Below are 20,862 nucleotides of genomic sequence, written 5' to 3' on the forward strand. Positions count from 1 at the left end.
TTTATGAGGCATAATTAGATCTTATGACTGTGAGTGGGAAGGAAAAAGACAGCACATCAAATGATATTGCAGACAAATGGCTAACATGGAGACAGAGCACTTAGGCTGTGGCTCTCTTCTAAAAAACAATGGCTCTGCTTTTTCTGCCAAAGATATTTTTTGCCATCTGACCCATAGCCAGGCACTCTCTTCTATTTTTCATACCCTTCCTCCATTCCTACCCAGAGTCATTTTTCTTTCCAATAATTTCTTTCTAAAAAGAGCTGCCCGATCCTAATCTTTTCCTTTTCTTTCCCAATCAGATCCTAAACTCGAACCTTAAAATTATCCAACTCATTTTTTTTTTTACTAAAATTTACCTGTTTGTGCTCTGACACAACCAAATTCCAGATCTGTGAAAGCTTAGTCTTTATAATTCTCTTCAGATGAACTATCAAAAAAAAACAGTTCGGATACTTAAGTTGGTCGGCATTCAACTGCCTCTCCCCATGTTTCATTTATGTTATAAATTTTCATTAGCCCTAAAAGCTGAAACACAAATGTAGACAGTACCTTTCACATACTTTTAAAAGAGATCACTTGCAACGAACTACACCAATGGCCTGCTACCTTAAATTCAGCAACAGCAATAACACAAATACTAGAAGGCCCACGTGACATTCTGCTCAACTCCAATTACTATTGTAATTCCATGTAAATTACTAGATATGAATGTAAAACAAGAATGAAGATAATATTAAATACAAAAGTACAGAACTAGAAAAGATGTGGATCACAGCCCTCCCGACTCAGAAGCCTTGATCAAGTACAAACTCAATCTTTCAAATTCTTCACCTGTTAAAATGGAGATAGTGGGGCACCTGGATGGCTAAGTCAGTTGAGTGCCTGACTCTTGGTTTCCACTCAGGTCATGATCTCAGGGTGGGGTGGGGGGGTGATTCAGCCCGACATCAGGCTCCTCGATCAGCTGGGAGGAGAGTCTGCTTGGGATTCTCTCCCTCTCCCCCTCCCCCCTTGCGCTCGCTCTCTCTAAAATAAATAAATTTTTAAAAAATAAAATAAAATGGAGATAGCATTACCACTACCTCTCTCATAAGGCTATTTTGAGGAATGACAATTCATAGAATTAAGTGTAAAGCACCATACTAAGTAAAATATTCTTATTGGAGGGCAGCTTTGTTGAAGTGGAAAGACCATGAAAATTAAAATTGCAGCAAGACACACTTGGGTTCAAATACCGCCTGTGCCCCTATTAACTGTTCACCTGTATAATGAACATCATCCAGGGCCCCAGCTTCATCCTCTGCCAAGTGAGGAAGGTAATTATCTCATAGGGTTGTGAGGATTAAATAACAATGCCATGGAAAGCACCTGGCACTTACTGCACACAGTGAAATGTCAGTGTCCTATTATTAACAAGGCTATTTTTTCTGCAAAAATATAACTGCCCTTTTCAGCTTTGGCCTTAACTCCTGTGCAATGATTCTATGATTCAGTTTGCACAAGAGCTTTTCTAAGATGAGCAATTAGGAACACAACCACGTTATTCAGAAAATACATTGGTTCAGAACTGCAACTGGTCTTTTTTTTTTTTTAAGATTTTATTTATTCATTTGAGACACAGAGATACAGAGAGAAAGAGAGAGCATGAGCAGGGGGAGAGGGAGAAGCAGGCTTCCCGCTGAGCAGAGCCCGATGCGGGGGCTCGATTCCAGCACCCTGGGACCATGACCTGAGCCGAAGGCAGACGCTTAACCATCTGACCACCCAGGCGCCCCTGCAACTGGTCTCTTAAGCTCAAAATAAAACTAAGAATGTGATTAACCTCAGGGAAAAGCACATGATTATCATCAGCCTAGCACAATTAATGCTTTTTTATGGTTTATATTAACAAACCAGGAGCTACCGCTAAAATGCATACACCGAGCACATGACCTATCCAAAGTCCCATTCTGGGTTCACTTTTCCTTTCAAACTCCGTCGAGCATAACCAATTTGAAAAGCATCTAGATTTTGGAGTGTAAAAAACCGCAGCAGCTTGGAGGAACATTATTAATAAAGCCCTTAGTTCTGCACCAAGCCTCACTGTCGAGTCTCAGATATACCACTGGAGAGCAAAGAGGTGTTTTAATGCGTTAAACCTACAAACACATGGCTGCTCCCTAGGGAGATAAAAACGTGTCTGAACAGGAGAGTTACTTAATTCTTCCCATTTCCTCGGCCTAAATTAGGCGGTTGACGGTGAGGCCTCCTTGGCAATGGGAGTTTCCTTCAGCAGGAAAAGACCCTGATCCACTCCTGCCGGTTCTGAACTACCACCTGCCCTGCGAGATGCACAGATCCCGAGGTGGACTGCGACCCTGCAAGAAATGCAAAACCAACTTGAGGCTGCAGAAGTGAGGCGCCCCTGACCTTACCCTCGCTGGAATTCCCGACGGTTTCGGCTCCACCGGCCATGCGGGGTTCGGACGCCAGCACCGCCAGAACCAGCAGCCGAAGGAGCCCCATGGCTGCCCGGGTCCGGCCCCGTAGCCTCGCCCGCGCTACCCCGGGGCGCTCGCGCCCGGTCCCATCACTTGCGAGGCGCACACGCCGCACACCTGCCAGCCCCACAGGGCGGGCGTCCAATGCCAGCCGCACGCCTGCGCCCCACCGAGAGGTTTCCTCTTCCGGCAAAAACCCTGCAACCCCACACCGCGCCTCTCCCCGCCCCCTTTACGTCACCGCCGCGGGTCTCCCTCCGCCACGAGCGAAGGCGGAGGGGGGCGGTTCCAGCCGGCGTGCGCCTCCTCCGCGCGCCCGGCGGGTTTGCTGGGCGCTGCGCTCTCCCGACTGCCCGCTGCGCTCTCCCGACTGCCCGCGGCACTGCGCGCGGGGGTGGGGATAGAGGAGACCCCGGAAAGTTCTGTGGTGTAACCTGTACTTCTCACTTTTGTATCTTTCCCACTTACGAAAACCACCGTTAGAGTAAAAAATAACTTTCTTTTGCGGCCTAACGTCTCCAGGCTCTTGTTCCTGGGCTTAACTGCCGTTTGCAAGAAGGACGAATACGAATCCGGTACTCAAAACCCACGAACAGTGGTCGTTTCCCTTAGCTGCTCAGGCGGATGTTAGTACGAAAGTGCGGCGCGAGTTATATTTCTGTAGTAGTGAGCTCCACATATTAAAATAGTTTCATTTTCTCAAAGCGAAATATCCTAGAAGACTCCAGACCTTAACCCAAGTTCCTCTCTCAAATTTTATACCTGAGGGCTGTTTAAAGGACAGCAGTCCATGTGACAGATGGTTCGTGAGCTAATTGTGGAATTAGATATTATAGACTCAATTATTTGGGGGGAAGATTGCTCTGTTTTTTTTGCCTGCTCTTTAAACTTTCATTTAGATATTTTAATGAGCAACTATCTTGAAAAATACATTTTGGGTTATTCCACTACTAAACTACAAACCTGTAGCAATCACCCTAGTCTAAACAGGCACAACTCTTTTCCTGTTTTCCCTCTGCCTGGTCCAAAGGTTCACACCTCTGGTAGCACTGTCTATCCCTAATGGTGCTTGTTCACAGTCCCACATGTCCTCATTCCTGTAACTCTCAGTAGATGAAATCCCAGGATGATGATAAGAGTGGTTATAATAAGGGTAGCATTTGAATCAATGGATAGAGTTAATAAACTGTTTGATAACTGATTAACTGCACCCTATTGGGGAGGAGGGTTAGAATTCTATCTCACCCTAGGCAAATGAAATCCCAAAGTATTATTTAAAACCATAAGAGAGAAGAAATACATGCTTCTTATTTTTTTAAGACTTTGTTTGGGAGACAGAGTAAGCAGGAGTCGGGGGAGGGGCAGAGGGAGAGGGAGAAGTAGACTCCCAGATGAGCTGGGAGCCAGAGGCGGGGCTGATCCCAGGATGGCAAGATAGGACATGAGCAGAAGTCAGATGCTTAATCACTGACTGAGCCACCCAGGTGACCTGAAATAAATGCTTAAAAAACAAACAAACAAACAAAAGAAACAAAACTTGATCTCAAAATGGAAGGAACCTCCTTTTAAAACAGTTCATTTAAGCAAAAATCTATTTGAATCTGGAAGCGACAAGCAGGAAATGGTTAGAAGCATTCAGGGGAGGAATTTTCTAAGCAAAAAAAACAAAAACAAAAACAAAGGAGGAAACCATAAAGGACAAGATTGATAGATTTGGCTTCTTAAAAATTTAAATTGTATGAAAGTCAAAAAACACCAACAGCAATATGAAAAGTCGAGGGGCACCTGGGTGGCCCAGTCCCATGAGTGAATGACTATTGGTTTCAGCTCCAGTCGTGATCTCAGGGTGGTGAGATCCACCCGGCCGAGGGCTCGGCACTCAGTGCAGAGTCTGCTTAAGATTCTCTCTCCCTCTCCCTCTGCCCCTCCTGCTCATGCTCTTTCTCTCTAAAATAAATAAATAAATCTTTAAAAAATAAAAGCCAAGTTAATGACCAAAAAAAAAGAAATACAAATGGCCAATAAATGAAAAACATTCAAACTCACTGGTAACAAAAACAACAAAAATCAAATTAAGACACTGAGGGGGTGCCTGGGTGGCTCAGTCGGTCAAGCTTCCGGCTCTTGATTTCAGCTCAGGTCATGATCTTGGGGTCGTGAGATCAAGCCCTGCCTCAGGTTCGGTACTCAGGTACTGCTTGAGATTCTCTCTCCCTCTGCCTCTGCCCCTCCCCCGACTTGTGCATGTGCACCCCCTCTCTCAAAATAAAGAAATTTAAAACAAAAAAAAATTTTTAAGATTTTATTTATTTATTTGACAGAGAGCGAGAGCACAAGCAGGGGGAGCGGCAGGCAGAGGGAGAGGGAGAAGCAGGCTCCCCGCTGAGCAGAGAGCCCAACACAGGTTTCATCCCAGGACCCCAGGATCATGACCTGAGCTAAAGGCAGATGCTTAACCGACTGAGCCACCCAGGCACCCCAAAAACAAAAATCTTTAAATAAAAAAAGACCTCAGACATAAATATTTTAGAAGAATATCCAGTGTGGGTACAAGAGCTGAGAAGTAGACATTCTAAGGACCAGTGGGAGTGAAGTTGACACAACTTTTTATAGCATAATCTGCATCAAAAATCTTAAAAATATTCATACCTTTGGTATGATAATTCCACTTTGAGATTTAAGAATGTATATATGTACAAGCATTAGATATCTGTATAAAATTAGTGCAAAAACTATCAAGGTATTAAAGATTTTATTTATTATTTATTTGACGGAGAGAGCACAAGTGGTGTGAGGAGCAAAGGGAAAGGGACAGACTCCACACTGAGCACAGAGCACCCCCGTGGGGCCCGATGCCACAATCCTGAGATCACGACCTGAGCCAAAATCAAGAGTAGGACACTTAACTGACTGAGCCACACAGGTGCCCCTTCATCAAGGTGTTAGAGCAACAAAACCCAATCTAAATGCCCAACAATAAGGAATTGATTAAATAACCCGTGATGCATCTATATAATAGAATACTGTGTAGCACTTCAAAAATCATGTTTTAGAAAGCAACTGATTGTGAAGTGTTTATAAAAAGGCAAGTCACAAAGCAAATATATATGTAGTATGAGCTTTATCTTGTCATTTTATTCATGTTTATACGCATAGAGAAGTTGAAAAAATATCAATACGTTTAAAATAGTTATCTCTGGGTGATTGGATTAACAATGATTATTTTTTAATTTTTAAAATTTTTAATAATTAATTTCAATGGGGGGCTTGAACTCATGACCCTGAGATCAAGACCTGAGCTAAGATCAAGAGTCAGATTCTTAACCGACTGAGCCACCCAGGTGCCCCAAGAATGATTTTTGTTCCACATTTCTGTACTTTGTAAAAATTCAACATTGAATATGTATTGCTTTTGAATAAAACATTAATTTTTAAAAGATATGTATAATTTTAAAGATTTTCTTATAAAAGCATTCAGGATAACAGTCTACCTTCCTGAGTATGACACAATGGTTTTCATGATGTAGCCCCTGTCCACCTCTCCAGGTTCCTGCTGCAACTAAACTCAATTCCTCTATGCTGACCACACTGAATTAATTTCAGTTTCCTGAACTTACCCTACTGTCTCTCCTCCATACCTTTGTATTGCAGTTCCCTTTGCTGCAGAGGACAGCTGATGACAGATGTGTCAGCAGTCAGAAGAGGGCTTTAGTACTTTGGCTCTGAAATACTGTGACAGCTTGGGAAGAATATTGGCTGAGGTTCCTTGCTCATGTCAGAGTTCCACTGGCAACCTGTGAAGCAAATGGGCTCAGCAGCTTTGCAGATGAATTTGTCATTCCTATGAATTGAAAGGAAATGCAGGGGCACCTGGGTGGCTCAGTCTGTTCAGCGTCTGCCTTCAGCTCAGGTCATGATCCCAGAGTCCTGGGATCCAGCCCCCACATTGGGCTACCTGCTCATCAGGGAGTCTGCTTCTCCCTCTGCCTCTGCCACGCCCCCTGCTTGTGCTCACTCACGCTCTTTCTCAAATAAATAAATTCTTAAACAAAAAAAAAAAAAAGAAAGAAAGAAAGAAAGGAAATGCAAAAACTGAGAAGATCCCAAATCGAAGATATAGATAACTAGAGCCTTAAAGTCTGCCTAAAATTTAGAAAAGGAAGGAAGAAACACAAGCAACCTATCCTAGATATTTTATAAAACCCAAGACCTTGGATAGAGATGAGGACAGGGCTCTAGGGGAAAGGCAAGAAAGGCACTCTGTGAAATTTGCCCATTTATCCTATCCCACTCTAATCTCACCTTTGCTCTGTATATTTTTTAACTCTTTTGTTCCTATGGGTTACATTATTTTGACTATGTTTACTAAATTAAATCCAAAAAATGTTTACTTAGTAATTATTATATGAAAATCATTATGATAGAAAATGTATTCATTTGGTCCACAAATATGCATTCATTGGCTTCTATGTGCCAGACTAAATGCTAGGTGCTAGGTATTGGAAATACGGAGAAAATTAAAATGTTTTTTGCCCACAAACAGCTCATGGTAGTGAGGGAATTAGTCATGTATGAATAATTACATCTCAATATGCTAAGTGCAGTAACAAAAGTATAAGGAACAATTGTGAAGATTGGGAGCAATTTTTTTTAAAGCTTTTTTTTTTAAAGATTTTATTTATTTATTGGACAGAGAGAGACACAGCAAGAGAGGGAACACAAGCAGGGGAAGTGGGAGAGGGAGAAGCAGGCTTCCCACTGAAGAGGGAGCCAGATGTGGGGTGCGATGCCAGGACCCTGGGACCATGACCTGAGCCAAAGGCAGACGCTTAATGACTGAGACCCAGGTGCCCCTCATTGTGCTCTGAAGAATATTAAAAAAAAAAATTGAAAGTCTAGAGAAAATTATAAAAGACTTTAGAGACATAAAGTTTATCTTGGCTTAATAGAACAACTCAAGTACTAAGAACCCCTAATAATCCCAGGTCCCAACATGTAAATAATATTATTGGGACTACTATCTGAAAAATACTTCTTTATGCTTGGTAACACAACATCTACAAATATAATACACAGGATCTGTTTCCAAACAGAATACACTGTCTCCTACATATGATTAGATGATAGGTGATGTAGACATTAAAAAAACGATACTGTGTATGATTCAATAAGTTGTTACCCCCTTGTGCCCCCCCCAAAAAAGGGGGAGAAGAAAACAAACAAAGCTCTTAGATTCCTCTGGGCAAAAGAATCCACAAGACTGACAGATTAATTGGAAGAGAGCCCTGAATCTAGATGGAGTCTTCCTAGGTAATCATAAATCTTTCTTTTAAAAATCTTTCTTTTTAAAATACAAAAAAGTTATGCTGTGTTCTGGGGATATTCACAACATGGCACCAGAGTCACTGCCTATTAAATCCTATGCCTTAATTGAGGAGCTAAGATAGCCTTCTTCCCTCAGAGCAATCACAGGCTCTTGGTTAAAGAATTTTCGGAACTTACACTAGGTCTTTTTTTTTTTTTTTGAGATTTTATTTATTTTTTGACAGAGAGAGACAGCGAGAGAGGGAACACAAGCAGGGGGAGAGGGAAAAGCAGGCTTCCCGCTGAGCAGGGAGCCCGATGCGGGGCTCCATCCCAGGACCCCGGGACCATGACCTGAGTGGAAGGCAGACGCTTAACGACTGAGCCACCCAGGCGCCCCAGATTGGGAGCAATTAACTTACAGTAGGGTTTCAGGAAGGGTTTTATTAAAAAAAAGAAATGTTTAAAATAAGGTGAGTGGATGGTCAACAAGGGAATAAAGGGAGTCTAGTATAGCAAATGCTTATTTATAGTATTTCAGCCCAGTGCTTGGAATGTTTTAGATGTTTAATAAATTGTGACTGAGTAGGCAATAAAGGTAGTTAAGAGTCTAGAATGCTAAGTTGAAGAATTGTTAATGATTTTTTTTTTTAAATAAGGAGTCACTACAGATTTTTAAAAAATCAAAGTACTTACAAGATTAGCTATGAGTTGATAATTGAAGCTGGGTGATGAATACATGAGTGTCCACCTTATTATTCTATTTTTGTATATGTTTGAAACTTTTGATAATATGAAGTGTAGAGGTGCCTAGCTGGCTCAGTTGGACTGAGTGACTCTTGATCTTGGGGTTGTGAATTCCAGCCCCACACTGGGTGTAGAAATTACTACAAAAATCAGTAAATAAACTTTAAAAAATAATATGAAGTTTAAAAGAACATACTTACCAAAATTATGTGTTTAAGAGATATGTAATACTGGGTTTCTGCTCTTCAAACCATATAATCCAGTTGGGGATGCAAGAACAGCAAGTGAAAAAGCATATGAAAAGTGTCAAAATCATAAAAGGGAAAAGGAGTGGTCCATGTGGACTCCAGGAATTCATAGAATTTACATGAAAAAAGGTAAAACTGTAAAAGAGTAAAGAAATAGCAGCAAAGCAATTATTTGGATAAAGGTAAAGAATGAAGAAAGAGCTAGACAAGTGGTTCCCAAATGGGAGCAATTTTGCCCTGTAGGAGACATTTGGGAATATCTGGAGATATTTTGTATTGTCACCACTGGAAGGGGAGTTTGCCATTATCACTTCATGGGTAGAAGACAGTGATGACGCTAAACATTCTATAAGGCACAGGATAGCACTCCAGAAAAAAAAAAAAGAAGAAGAAGAATCCAGCCTAAAATGTCAATAGTGCTGCTGCTGAGAAATCCTGAGCTAGACACAAGAAGACTGTTTTTGGCAGGTGGGTTTTTCCCTGAAGTCCACAGCTTCAGAAGATTCATAAACCCCTTAAAAATGTATGAAAAATTTTGAGCCTGGTCTGGGGAAAGGGTCCGTAGCTTTCATCTCATTCTTAAAGTTGTCCATGGCCAGAAGGGTCTTAAGAAGCTCAGGAAAACTAAGGGTTCAGGGACCATGGATGAAAAATCTGATTTCACTCAATATTATTGGGAGAGATGGCTGGATCTGTTCTCTGGAGACAGATTATTGTGACCCTTGAAAACCAGGCAGAAATGGCTATACACCAGCCTGAGGTCTCAGTGGAGCTACTGAAAACCTGTAAGAAGATAATGACAGGACAAAAGCTGTGTCATAACATGATTTGTCAAGTGGCTCCTCTCCACCAGGTGCCCAAGTTCTCTTCAATCAGGCAGCAAAACAGTATTCTCTCTCATTCATCCCTCTGTATCTAACCGGGCACCAACCCATGCTAACATTTCCTTCAAAACGAGCCTTTCTTCTTCTCTTATCAGAGTCAACACCCTAGTCTAGGCCCAACCCATTTCATTCTTGGAACTGCAAAGCCCTTCTCCTAATGAACCCCTGGGTTATTCACCTTTGCAAACCCAGCACCTAACACATTCTTGGTAGGTGGCAAGCATTCAATAAGGTATACTCTCAACTGAGGATAGGAAGAGACAGTCAAAAGATTACCCCATATTACGATTAAAACAAATTAGAGTTATCTCTCATTAATCCCATTATGGGGGGGTGCCTCACCTGGAGAGGTTCCTAATTAGGTCTCAGCAGATATGTAGATTGGGGATTAAGGGGAAGGAGTGGTGAAGCAGAAGTAGAGCTTCCCAGCTAGCGTTGGGGTAAATCTGACAAGCTGAGTTTTCAGTGGATAATTCCCCCACCTTCCCCCAACCCCAGTAGGGTAATCAGGAATAATCACCCAGAGAAGAAGGGTATATGAGATGAGTTTGTCCAAAGTCCACAAACTAGTCATTTGCTGATCCAGGCTCATTTCTTGCCACACTGTCCCAGGCTTTAACTTTCCTTAGATACCAAGTTTCTTTTCTTTTCTTTTTTTTTTTAAGAGTAAATTCTGTGCCCAACCTGGGGCTCAAACTCAGGACCAGGAGATCAGGCGTCACATGCTCCACTCACTGAACCAGCCAGATACCAAGTTTCTATTATCTTCCTTCACACCTAAACCCTCAACAGGTCTCAAGGCTGTCTAAATTGCACATCCTATCTGTTTAAAAATTGTCCCTTCCCTACCTACACATAAGGCTCATTTTCCAGGAACCTTCTTTCTCCCAACTACACACTGAACTACTTTCCACCAACCCTCTTCTGCTCTTCACACTGAGTTCCTCGCTGTCAAAGGAACGAGATTCTTATTAGTTACCTACACTCACACCTTACCTCTGAACTCCAAATGGCTCTTCTTCTGCCACTCACCTTTGCCCACAGAAACCTTCCTTTTCTAACCATTCTCTTCTTACACAGTCAATACAGCTCGATTTAGTACTTAATTTTTCGAATGCTCTCCATCCCATGTGTGTCAGCTTCCCCAGCACACCCACACTCAGAATTAAAGCACGCACCCAGTCTCCACTTGGGAGGACCCCCCCCCCCCCACCAAAAGCAACAGAGGAGGCACCCTAACGCAGCCAAGACTGCCTGGTGAATTTTAATTTGGATTTGTTTAAGTTAAAATCGGTATCGCGACCCCCAACTATCTTGAGTTGCCTGCTGTGTATGTTTTGTGGTCCACCTGGAAATCCAACGTAACACAAGTATTCAAGGCAATGTTTAAACATGAATACAAGGGAGGGTAGGGAAATTTACTTTTAAAATTACTTTTAAAACCGCAGAACCTAAAATATTTAACACCCAAAAACCTCGAGAACAGTACGTTGGATCCAAAAAACGAACGGAGTCAGAACAACCGCTAAGTTACTCAAAATACGCGCAGCAGAGCTCCTTGGCTGGTGGAGCTAACCTACATAAAGCCTCGAAAAAATCCCACCCTCCCTCTTCTCACCAGCCGTGGAGTTCCACTGACTCCACCCCTTCCAAGAACGCTGCCCTATGGTTGGCCACGACGCGTCCTGAAGCTGCCCAATCGCGTACGAGCAGCTGCTTTAGCCTCCTTAGCTTGCAGGAGGAACATGGCGGACCGGCTCACACAGCTGCAGGACGCGGTGAACTCGGTGAGCAATTTCGCTCTATTGGTCTCTGTCTTCCCCTTTCCTGAGGTAAAACAAGAGAGGAAAAGGGGCCCGAGAAAAACACCCGCAAGTGGGGAAGCGGACTAAGGCAGGGCTTGGGCAAAAAGCGCTGGTGGCGGCGGGAGGCGGCGCGGCGTCCTGGGAGGTTTGAGGCCGGCTGCCGGCTTTGCGGAGAGCTGAGGGAGGGAGCAGCCTCTTTCGCCTGAAAAGTAGAGGATCTCTATCAGGACACTTAGGCGTCACGGTCCTGTCCTGTTCTCTGGGAACATTTTTATCTTATTGTCAGTAGTGCTTATGGGATCGTTTCTCTTTCGGGGATAAGGGGAGAAGAAGCAGAAGCTTCTTTTTCCCTTATCAGCGTTAAGACGTGGAAGAGAAACTGGGCTCTCGATGATTGTAGCTTTTTCGTTAAATGTCAGTCGAGGGTATTCCTTCCCCTGGACTTTCAGGTTGAGGCTAGAGTGATGGTGAGGTGAGAAGTTTTGTTTCATCTTAACTGGTTCCTGCAGACAAAGGGTTTCGTTCCGTCTCTTGGCGCTCTCTAGAATAAATCAGTTTGGGGAAAACTGACGTCTTTATGAGAGTGAATCTTCTAATCCTTGTGTATGTTCCCATTTATTTAAGTAGTCTTTAATGTGTCTCAAAAAGTCTATTCCTGTTAAGGGCCCCCTTACTTTGATCCTTCTTATTATTTTTCCTTTTATGCCTAACTGGAAAGTATACGCAAACCAAAGGATTCATATAATCATTACCATTAACAGTTAAAGAGTTTCCCATTAGTAGTTACATTTCTGATTGTCATTCTATTTATAATTCGATGTCCCAGGCAAAATGTATAGAGAGAGTATGTTGACTGGAAAATCTTAAGTATCTGGTCCCTTGCCAGCTTTTTCACACTGGAGGCTAAGAAGTTAGGATTCTTATTGTTGCATCAATCTTTGTTTGCTTCAAGGGTATGAATCTACTTGTGAAAAACTGATCTACTCTGTAAGTAAGACCATTTAGGACTGAGAGGGCTAGCCCCTAAATGTTGATGAATTCACTAAGATAAATTCTACTTTATGGTGACTTGCCTGGGCTGCCAGCCAACTTCCCTCTGGGAGATACTCCTTTGAGGCTTTTCAAAATCAAATTGTAATGATGCTGCTGGGTAGAAATGTTATTTTAGGAGAAATGTTGCATATTCATACATGTCTTGTAACCAGAAAGATAGTAGGAGAAAGTGAACATGGCCTTAACTCCAGGGTAAGCATGCTGATAATTGGATTTTGGAGAGAAACCTCTAGGTTAACTAGTATGAATGCCTACTGTGTATGTAAGTACTATCATGTTTACAGAGAAATACTCCTTAAGGAGTTCACAGTCTCATTAGAAAGAAGTCATATACTCAAGAGACATTTAAATAATGTAAAAGTAGTATTTGGTTAGGTAGTTATAATGAATCAAGTGTCTTCAACTGTAAGTGCTGAGATAAATTGGAATATAGAGTGATATGAATTAAAATAGAGAAAATCTTAGCATTGATCTGAATTATAATTATTTGTAAAAGTATTAAAATAACATTTGTTTTGCCCTCTTGAGAACTCCATGAGGGCAGAAACTATGTCTTATACACTGTATCGCTATGTTTATATACAATGCTTGTCATAGAGTTTTATTTTTGATAAATATTTGTTGAATAAATGGATTTTGAGAGCTTTTGAAGAACACAACTGATGGCCACTGTGTTGAATATTTGTGCATGCGTGTTTTCTCTATTCCTCAAAACAATGGTGTAATGTGAAAATGTTCCCAATTTAAAAATGAAAAACTCTACTCAGGTTACTAGAACCAGAATTGGAATCCACATTTGTACAGCTTCTGAGCACTTACTACTGCTCCATTACAAGTAGCAAAATGTGAACAACACAATATAGTCAGGAATGAATTTATCACTAGTTAGGTATATATGAAGGATTAGTAGAAAATGAATAAGTAGAGTTGAGTTAGATAATTGAAAGCTTTGAAATAGCTTGAAGAGTTGGAGATTAATCTTAAAGGCCAAGTTGGGGTGAGCTCAAAATTTTTTTAAAGGTTTATTTATTTGAGAGGGGGGGGTGCACAGGAGCAGGAGAGGGAGCGAATCTTGAGCAGATTCCGCACAGAGCCCAACACAGGGCTTGATCTCACAACCCTGAGATAACTACCTGAGCCGAAACCAAGAGTTGGACACTTAACCAACTGTGCCACCTAGGCACCCCTGAGCTCAAAATTTTTAAGCAGGTTAAAATAACATAGTGAACTAGAAAACAATAAGGAGGCTATTGTAATAATTACATTGTGAGATAATTGAACTAACACAGAGGCAATGATGATAGAAGGAAAAGGGAATAGAAGGATTTGAATATGAAAGGAAAGTGAGTCTGCAAGTTAGACTGGCTAATAACTAGGAGATTCTGAATACAAATTAGATAGTAAACAAAGGAAACAGTTGATTTTGAGTTCTGTCATTTAAATAATGGCAGAGAAACTTAGTGGAAATGGTCATTCACTGATTTGAGGAAGTGAGGTTCAAGAGATCAGGACTATTGAGGGAAGTTGGTTGGGAAGATAGGAGTCTTAAGTTTGCTGATTGTAAGGAATTGGTATTCTCGGTCTTCAGAACTGCTTAAGGAATACTTTTAGAGCAGTGGGAATTTACAACTTGAGTCATGGAGAAAAACATTTCCAAATACTTAAGGTGGAGTCCTTTTTTTTTTTTTTAATTGAGGTGTAATTGAGATAGAACATTAGTTTCAGGTGTACCACATAATGATTCAGTATTTGTGTATATTGTGAAATGATCACAATAAGTCTAGTTAATATGTCACCATACTGTAGTTACAAAGTTAAGATTTTTTCTTTTGATGAGACCTTCTAAGATTTACTCTTAGCAACTTTCAAAAATACAACACAGTATTAACTGTAGTCACCATACTGTACATTATATCCCCATGACTTACTTATTTTATAACTGAAAGGTTGTACTTTTTGACCCCCTTCACCCTTTTTGCCCACCTTAACCCCACCTCACCTCTGATAACCACTAGTCTGTCCTCTGTGTGAGCTCCGTTTTTGTTTTGTTTAGATTCCACATATGAGTAACATCATGTAGTATTTGTCTTTCTCTTACTTCATTTAGCATAATGCCCACAAATGGCAAGATGTGTCGCATTCATTCATGTCACAAATGGCAAGATTTCCCTCCCCCTTTTTTTAATGGCTGAATAATGTTCTTGTGTGTGTGTATACCACAGTTTCTTTATTCATTCATCTATCAATGGCCTTAAGACTTCTTAAGGTGGAGTCTTTTCCACACTGTTTCTTTATACTTGTAACTACTTTAGTCTCAAAAAAAAAAAAAGGACTGTGTACTTTGTATATGAGTTACACATTTTTAAAATTTATCCTAGGGCCATACTTTTATTTGCCAGTCATATTTGCTCTTTCTCACCCCCCCCCCCCAAAAAATCCTTACTTATGCTTGTAACAAATACTGGCATATATTTCTCTTATTCTATTACCTTGGGAAGAAAACAAAGATTATCTTGTATTTCCTTTTAACTGTTTCAAGTATGTTGATACCAAACCTCATTTCTTTGCATGATTAAAACATTTAATCATTGTTAATAATAACTGGCTAATTTTATCCAAAATTATTCCTGTTCTATTCCTTTGCTCAGAGATCATTATTATAGAAACTTATTTTTGTTGCTATTACTGATAAAATCCTGAAAACTGATAAATCCTTTCTAACTCTGACACGTTTTCTTTGGCCTCAAGCTTGCAGATCAGTTTTGTAATGCCATTGGAGTGTTGCAGCAGTGTGGTCCTCCTGCTTCTTTTAGTAATATTCAGACAGCAATTAACAAAGATCAGCCTGCTAATCCTACAGAAGGTAAATAGATTTTCTTGGCTTCTCTTAGTTTGACCATCATATATATTACTTGTAATCCTTTAAAGTTAAATTTATTGAGAAATGTAGCTTACTTACGGCTTTCTTACAGTCTTGTTGTTTGAGAGTATTACTGCAAGTTTTGTTATAAAAGAAATGAATTTGTTACAGTCAATTTACATAACATCTCATAATTCCATTCCTGTCAAATACCAGATTGTTACTCCTTTAGAGATGAATTTGTATGAATGTAGCTGAATTTCACTTGAGGGACCTTAATAAGGAAGGCATCCCATTTACAGATTTCTTTATTCAATTGACTGGCATATTGTCCTAAAAAATGAAATAATTATGTTTACTTCCCAATTTGAGTTAATAGTAAGGCTAATTCTCAAGCATGTAATAGGATTGGTGTGTTAAAATTACATTTTAATCATTCAAAGCCTAGTACAGAAAAAGTTTATCAACTTTGCCGGTTTCATTAGCTTCAAATTTAATTTCTTTTTCTGAAAACTTGACATTTCCTAATACTCTGAATGAATGATATCTTTCTTTAGAATATGCCCAGCTTTTTGCAGCACTGATTGCACGAACAGCAAAAGACATTGATGTTTTGATAGATTCATTACCCAGTGAAGAATCTACAGCTGCCTTACAGGTAAAATCTTTTTTCCTTTGAGAAATTTGCTAGTAGAGAATTTTGATTAAAGGAGATAGTTTTTTTTGTTTTTTGTTTTTTGTTTTAAGTAATCTCTACCCCCAACATGGGGCTTAAACTCATGATCCCAAGATTAAGAGTCATACGCTCCTCTGACTGAGCCAGCTAGGTGCCCCAAAGGAGATTTAATACCTTTTGTTATGGTATTCAAAGTTTCATTATGATTAAGTTTTATTTATTTATTTATTTTTTTAAAGATTTTATTTTTAAGTAATCTCTACACCCAACATGGGGCTTGAACTCACAACCCCCAGATCAAGAGTCACATGCTGCACTGACTGAGCCAGCCAGGTGCCCCAAAATTAAATTTTAAAATTAAAGTTTTGTTAATTGTAAAGTACTGTAGTCTATTAAAGACCATGCTGTGTATATATGGTTGTCCAATTTTGAGCTATAAGGAAACTTCTATTTTTCTCAGTTTGGCTCTTTTCCTAGCAAAGAATGAGAGGAGGGTGGTATTCTGGGTGTGGAGTAGAATAGTAGTGTCCAAAAGCAGTGTGGAGGAGAGTCACATGTAGACATCCTGAGATCTCTAATTGAAAATTCATTCTTTTAAATAATTCATACAGGGAAAACTCTTAAAAGTTATCTGATTTTAGAATTTCTGACACTGAGAAATCTATCATAATGGTTTGAGAGTCATCCAGATTTAGAAATAAATACTTCTGTAGTTTTTTTTTCTTCTCTTACTAATCTCCAAGTTTTTCATTTCTCAAAAGATTTTTTAATTTGTGTCTTACAAAGGCTGCTAGCTTGTATAAGCTGGAAGAAGAAAACCACGAAGCTGCTACATGTCTGGAGGATGTTGTTTATCGAGGGGACATGCTTCTGGAAAAGATACAAAGTGCACTTGCTGATATTGCGCAGTCACAACTGAAGACAAGGAGTGGTACCCATAGCCAGTCTCTTCCAGACTCATAGTACCGGTATATACCATGTGGCTGAGAAAACTATTTCAGTGCCATTAAGAATTCTGCATCAAATTTAGATGTAAGCCTTACCAACAGTTACAGAAACATTAAGCACTATGACACATGTTACCTTTTTAGCTATTTTTTAATAGTCCTCTATTTTCACTCTTGATAAGTAAGCCTCTAAAATTGCGATTGAACCAGCTTTAAACTGTCATTATACCATCATTTTTTATTATCGAAATGAAATTATTGAGGCAGATGTTGCATTAATGGTTATAATTAAACAGATGTACTTTAAAATTCTATTGTGACATTTCTATCTTTATTTTATCAAATTTCTACAGTCTTTTTTGCAAATCAAAACATCCCTCAAGTCAGAGGAGAGATGGTAAGTGTAGAGATATGGGACATTTCAATTTAGGCTGGTGTCCTCCCTCTTCAGAGGTGACATTATATACGTTTGGAGCTTGAGCAAGGAAAGTTTCTGAAACCATGTTGCTTTTGAGAAACAGAGGATTATGGGGTACCTGGGTAGCTCAGTCAGTTAGGTGTCTGACTTCAGGTCGTGATCCCAGGGATCACGTGATCCCTGCTCAGCTGGGAGCCTGCTTCTCTCTCTCCCTCTGCCTGTCACTTCCCCTGGTTGTGTGCTCTCTCTCTCTTTTTCTTTCTCTCTCTCTGTGTCAAATAAATAAAATCTTTAAAAAAAGAAAAAGAAACAGAGGGCTAGTGTGGCTGGATGAGAGATAAGATCACTTTTCTGGAAACATTCCTCTTTTCCCAGAACCTCATACCCATTCTACTTCATCTCCACATGTGTTTCTACTAAGAAATCATCTTCTCTATCTGTAGATTTCCTGTGCTATTGTGAGAGGATTTTTCTTCATCCTGAACTATCCTTTCCCATATCTTTTGACCTGCTTTTTTCATTCTTCTTAATTTGAATAGTGAAGTATGTTCTGAGAGTCATCGATTCCTTCTCATCCTTTTTATTTATCTGAAGTTTCTGTCTTCTGATCTTGTTAACCTTTGAATCTTTATTCCTGAATTCTAGTCTGACCAGAACATAATTCAACGTCAGTTACTTTAATTCATTTTCTACATTTCACCTTATTTTGTTACTGCTAACATTTGTGTCAGTATTATCAAGTATGATTGTGTACTCAACTCTTCTTCTCTTTGAATCCTCTGATTATTTCCAAAAGAATGCTGGAGTTGAAATATATTCTATATTGTAACTAGTTCTGTCTCCTGAGGCTACGTTTTTCTGAATATCCTGAGCTACATTTCCTGCGATCTGTTACTACTATCAGGAGTTTAAGAAAGTGCAAGAACAGTAGTCTGAGATTCTGCCTGTTATTCCCATCATAATCAAGCTCTTCCACAGTTCTCGAAAAATACTGCTTAGGGGCACATTTTAACTCCAGAATACAATTTATAGAGTCATTAATTTTTAAAGTAATATTAAATGTTATCTATACTAATAGATATTTAAGATGTTGGCTTATTCTGTCTGGCATCACTTAAAATGCATTTTATTTATTTAAGATTTTTTTATTTTTAATTAATCTTTCAGGCTTACGCTCACAACCCTGAAATCAAGAGTCACATGCTCTACCGACTGAGCCAGCCAGGCATCCCATGAGTAATCATGCTTTCTTTTTTAAGTTTTATTTTATTTAAGTAATCTCTACACCTAACACTAGGCTTGAACTCACAACCCCAAAATCAAGAGGCACACAGTCCCCTGACTGAGACAGTCAGGTACCCGTTTAAAATGAATTTTATTTTTATTTTTTTAAAAAGATCTTATTTATTTGAGAGCAAGAGAGTGAGTGAGAGAGAGCATAAGCCAGGAGTGGGGAGGGGGGAGAGGCAGAGGGGAAAGCAGACTGAGCAGGGAGCCTCCTGCGGGGGGCTTCATCCCAGAACCCTGGGATCATGACCTGGGCAGAAGGCAGATGTTTAACTGACTGAGCCACCCAGGTGCCCCATAAAATGAATTTTATTTTTAAATACTAGCATGAGATAGAAGATAACTCACAAAAGAAAGTAATATTCAAAGTACTGAACAATACAATTAGCCCCAAGAGAGAAGTACAAAAAGTTTATAGCCTTAAGCTGGTAGACTGCTGTTATCCTTACCTGAGATTTTTTTATATTTGAAATTGCCTATTGTTTTCTAGTTTAAGGTGTTATAGAAAAAGGACAATACACATTCTGAAATATTCATAAAGATTATATAACATAATTCATAAAGACTGTATATAACAGCTTCTCTTAGCCATCATTTTGTGGACATGGCTGTTGGATGAGGAAGTCCTGAAAGCTGAAATGGATGTATGGGCAGTGATGGTTTTGCTACCTGGTACATGGCTTTGGGAGGACAGAAAACAAGGGATGTCTGTGTCTTTCATCTCCTGATTCCTCCCTCCCTTCCCTTCTACCCAGATCTAAGTTGTTTTAAGGAGAAAACTCATTAAAGGTGGGGCTATGGTCTCTCTCTTCCCAAAAGACCATAGACTCTCTATCCCTGTTGGAATTTTCTGGAGAATTAAGGAAAGAAGGGACACAACCCTTCATGGCTTTGTTGGATGTGGGTGCCCAAGTGACTGTCATACTTGGTCTAGTGGGGAGAAGGGACATGCAAATTCAACTTTGGGTCTAGGCAAAGTAACCAGTGAGGACATTAAATATAACTTTATTGCTAAATATAACTTTGAGGTGGAGCTGATAACACTGTGGTCATGGCTTCTACTGTGAATGTATTATTGGAATAGACATCCTGTACACTTCCTGTAATTCCTATAATTCCTCACACAAATGCCAGAGATGATACTCCCATTTAGGACATGCTAAAGGTAGAGAGGTAGTCGTGTGACATATAAAACAATCCCCAACCCATCTCCCTGTCCTTTGTCTATGAAGCGCCTGGCAATTGACAACTGAACACTGGGCTCCTGGAAAACAGTTAAGTTCCTCCATCCTATTGTATTCCTGGCAATGGCTTACTGCAAAGAACCACCTTTCCCTGTATGACTTTGTTCACATGTGACGAAGCTAGACCCAGACCTCCAAATTCCCATTCTTTGTCTCATAAATGGTTAGTTGAACTGTTTGTCCCCACAGACCAATCTGGACAAAATGCCGTAAAACGACCTGATCAAACTTTAGGCTTCTCCCCTCACAAACCCCTGAACTTTAACCCACCCTCAGTCTGAACCTGCACTGGAATGTGGAATAGTATCTCCTTGGTGACACCGCCTGAAAATTAACTGACCACTAAAAAAGACTTTCACCAATCAACCGTCCCATTATATCACCTGCTCATCTCACTCCTTCACACTCAGATTTTTCTATCATTGTTTACATATTCCTTTCTATTAAAGTTCTTTTCCACCTGATCTTTGAGACAATTGGAGATCTTATGGTCAGAGCATTCTCATTGCCACAATATTTTCCAATAAAGTTTTTCTGTACCTAAGTCTGGATCTGTTTTTACTTGATACCACTTGTGTAGGAAAAAAACCTCATCTTTCTCATCACATACCCCCAGGGGCTAAAGCTGGGGCAAAGTGGTCTGAGGCATTCATTCATTGTGAAGTAATAAGAAATCTCTCAGAACATCTTATGTATACATTTAGGATAAAATTCATAAAGAAAGTATTTATAGTAAATACTAAAAACCCAACCTTATGAAGTGTAAACTCAGGGATGAAAGAAGAAATTACAATGGAGATTAGGACATAATTCAGAACCTAATGAAAATATTATGCATAGAAATGTGGGGAGTGCAGTAGGTGTGCAAAGGAGGCGAACTTGCAGCATAATAAATCATTAGTCAAG

General features: G+C 40.0%; 2 protein-coding genes across 2 annotated transcripts in view; one reads left to right on the top strand and one right to left on the bottom strand.

Moving 5' to 3' along the window:
• Positions 1–2,675, bottom strand: part of TM7SF3 (transmembrane 7 superfamily member 3) — a 34,286-nt gene extending 31,611 nt beyond the window's left edge. The window contains exon 1 of the mRNA XM_032432728.1: positions 2,418–2,675. Coding sequence (XP_032288619.1) covers positions 2,418–2,508 — 91 coding nt within the window. The 5' untranslated portion in view covers positions 2,509–2,675. The remainder of the gene's footprint in view (positions 1–2,417) is intronic.
• An 8,706-nt stretch (positions 2,676–11,381) lies between these two features.
• On the top strand, positions 11,382–17,316 carry MED21 (mediator complex subunit 21). Its single transcript, XM_032387465.1, has 4 exons — positions 11,382–11,453; positions 15,273–15,387; positions 15,942–16,042; positions 16,847–17,316. The coding sequence occupies exons 1-4, from the start codon at positions 11,412–11,414 to the stop codon at positions 17,021–17,023; spliced, it is 435 nt and encodes a 144-aa protein (XP_032243356.1). The 5' UTR covers positions 11,382–11,411; the 3' UTR covers positions 17,024–17,316.
• Positions 17,317–20,862: the final 3,546 nt, after the last annotated feature.

Source organism: Phoca vitulina, unplaced genomic scaffold, assembly GCF_004348235.1.
Source record: "Phoca vitulina isolate PV1807 unplaced genomic scaffold, GSC_HSeal_1.0 scaffold49, whole genome shotgun sequence".
Classification (NCBI taxonomy): domain Eukaryota; kingdom Metazoa; phylum Chordata; class Mammalia; order Carnivora; family Phocidae; genus Phoca; species Phoca vitulina.

Coding starts and splice junctions, on each gene's coding strand:
- MED21 (XM_032387465.1), top strand. CDS start 11,412: ATGGCGGACCGGCTCACACAGCTGCAGGACGCGGTGAACTCG. Junction 15,388..15,941: donor GCCTGCTAATCCTACAGAAG/GTAAATAGATTT, acceptor ATCTTTCTTTAG/AATATGCCCAGCTTTTTGCA. Junction 16,043..16,846: donor AATCTACAGCTGCCTTACAG/GTAAAATCTTTT, acceptor TGTCTTACAAAG/GCTGCTAGCTTGTATAAGCT.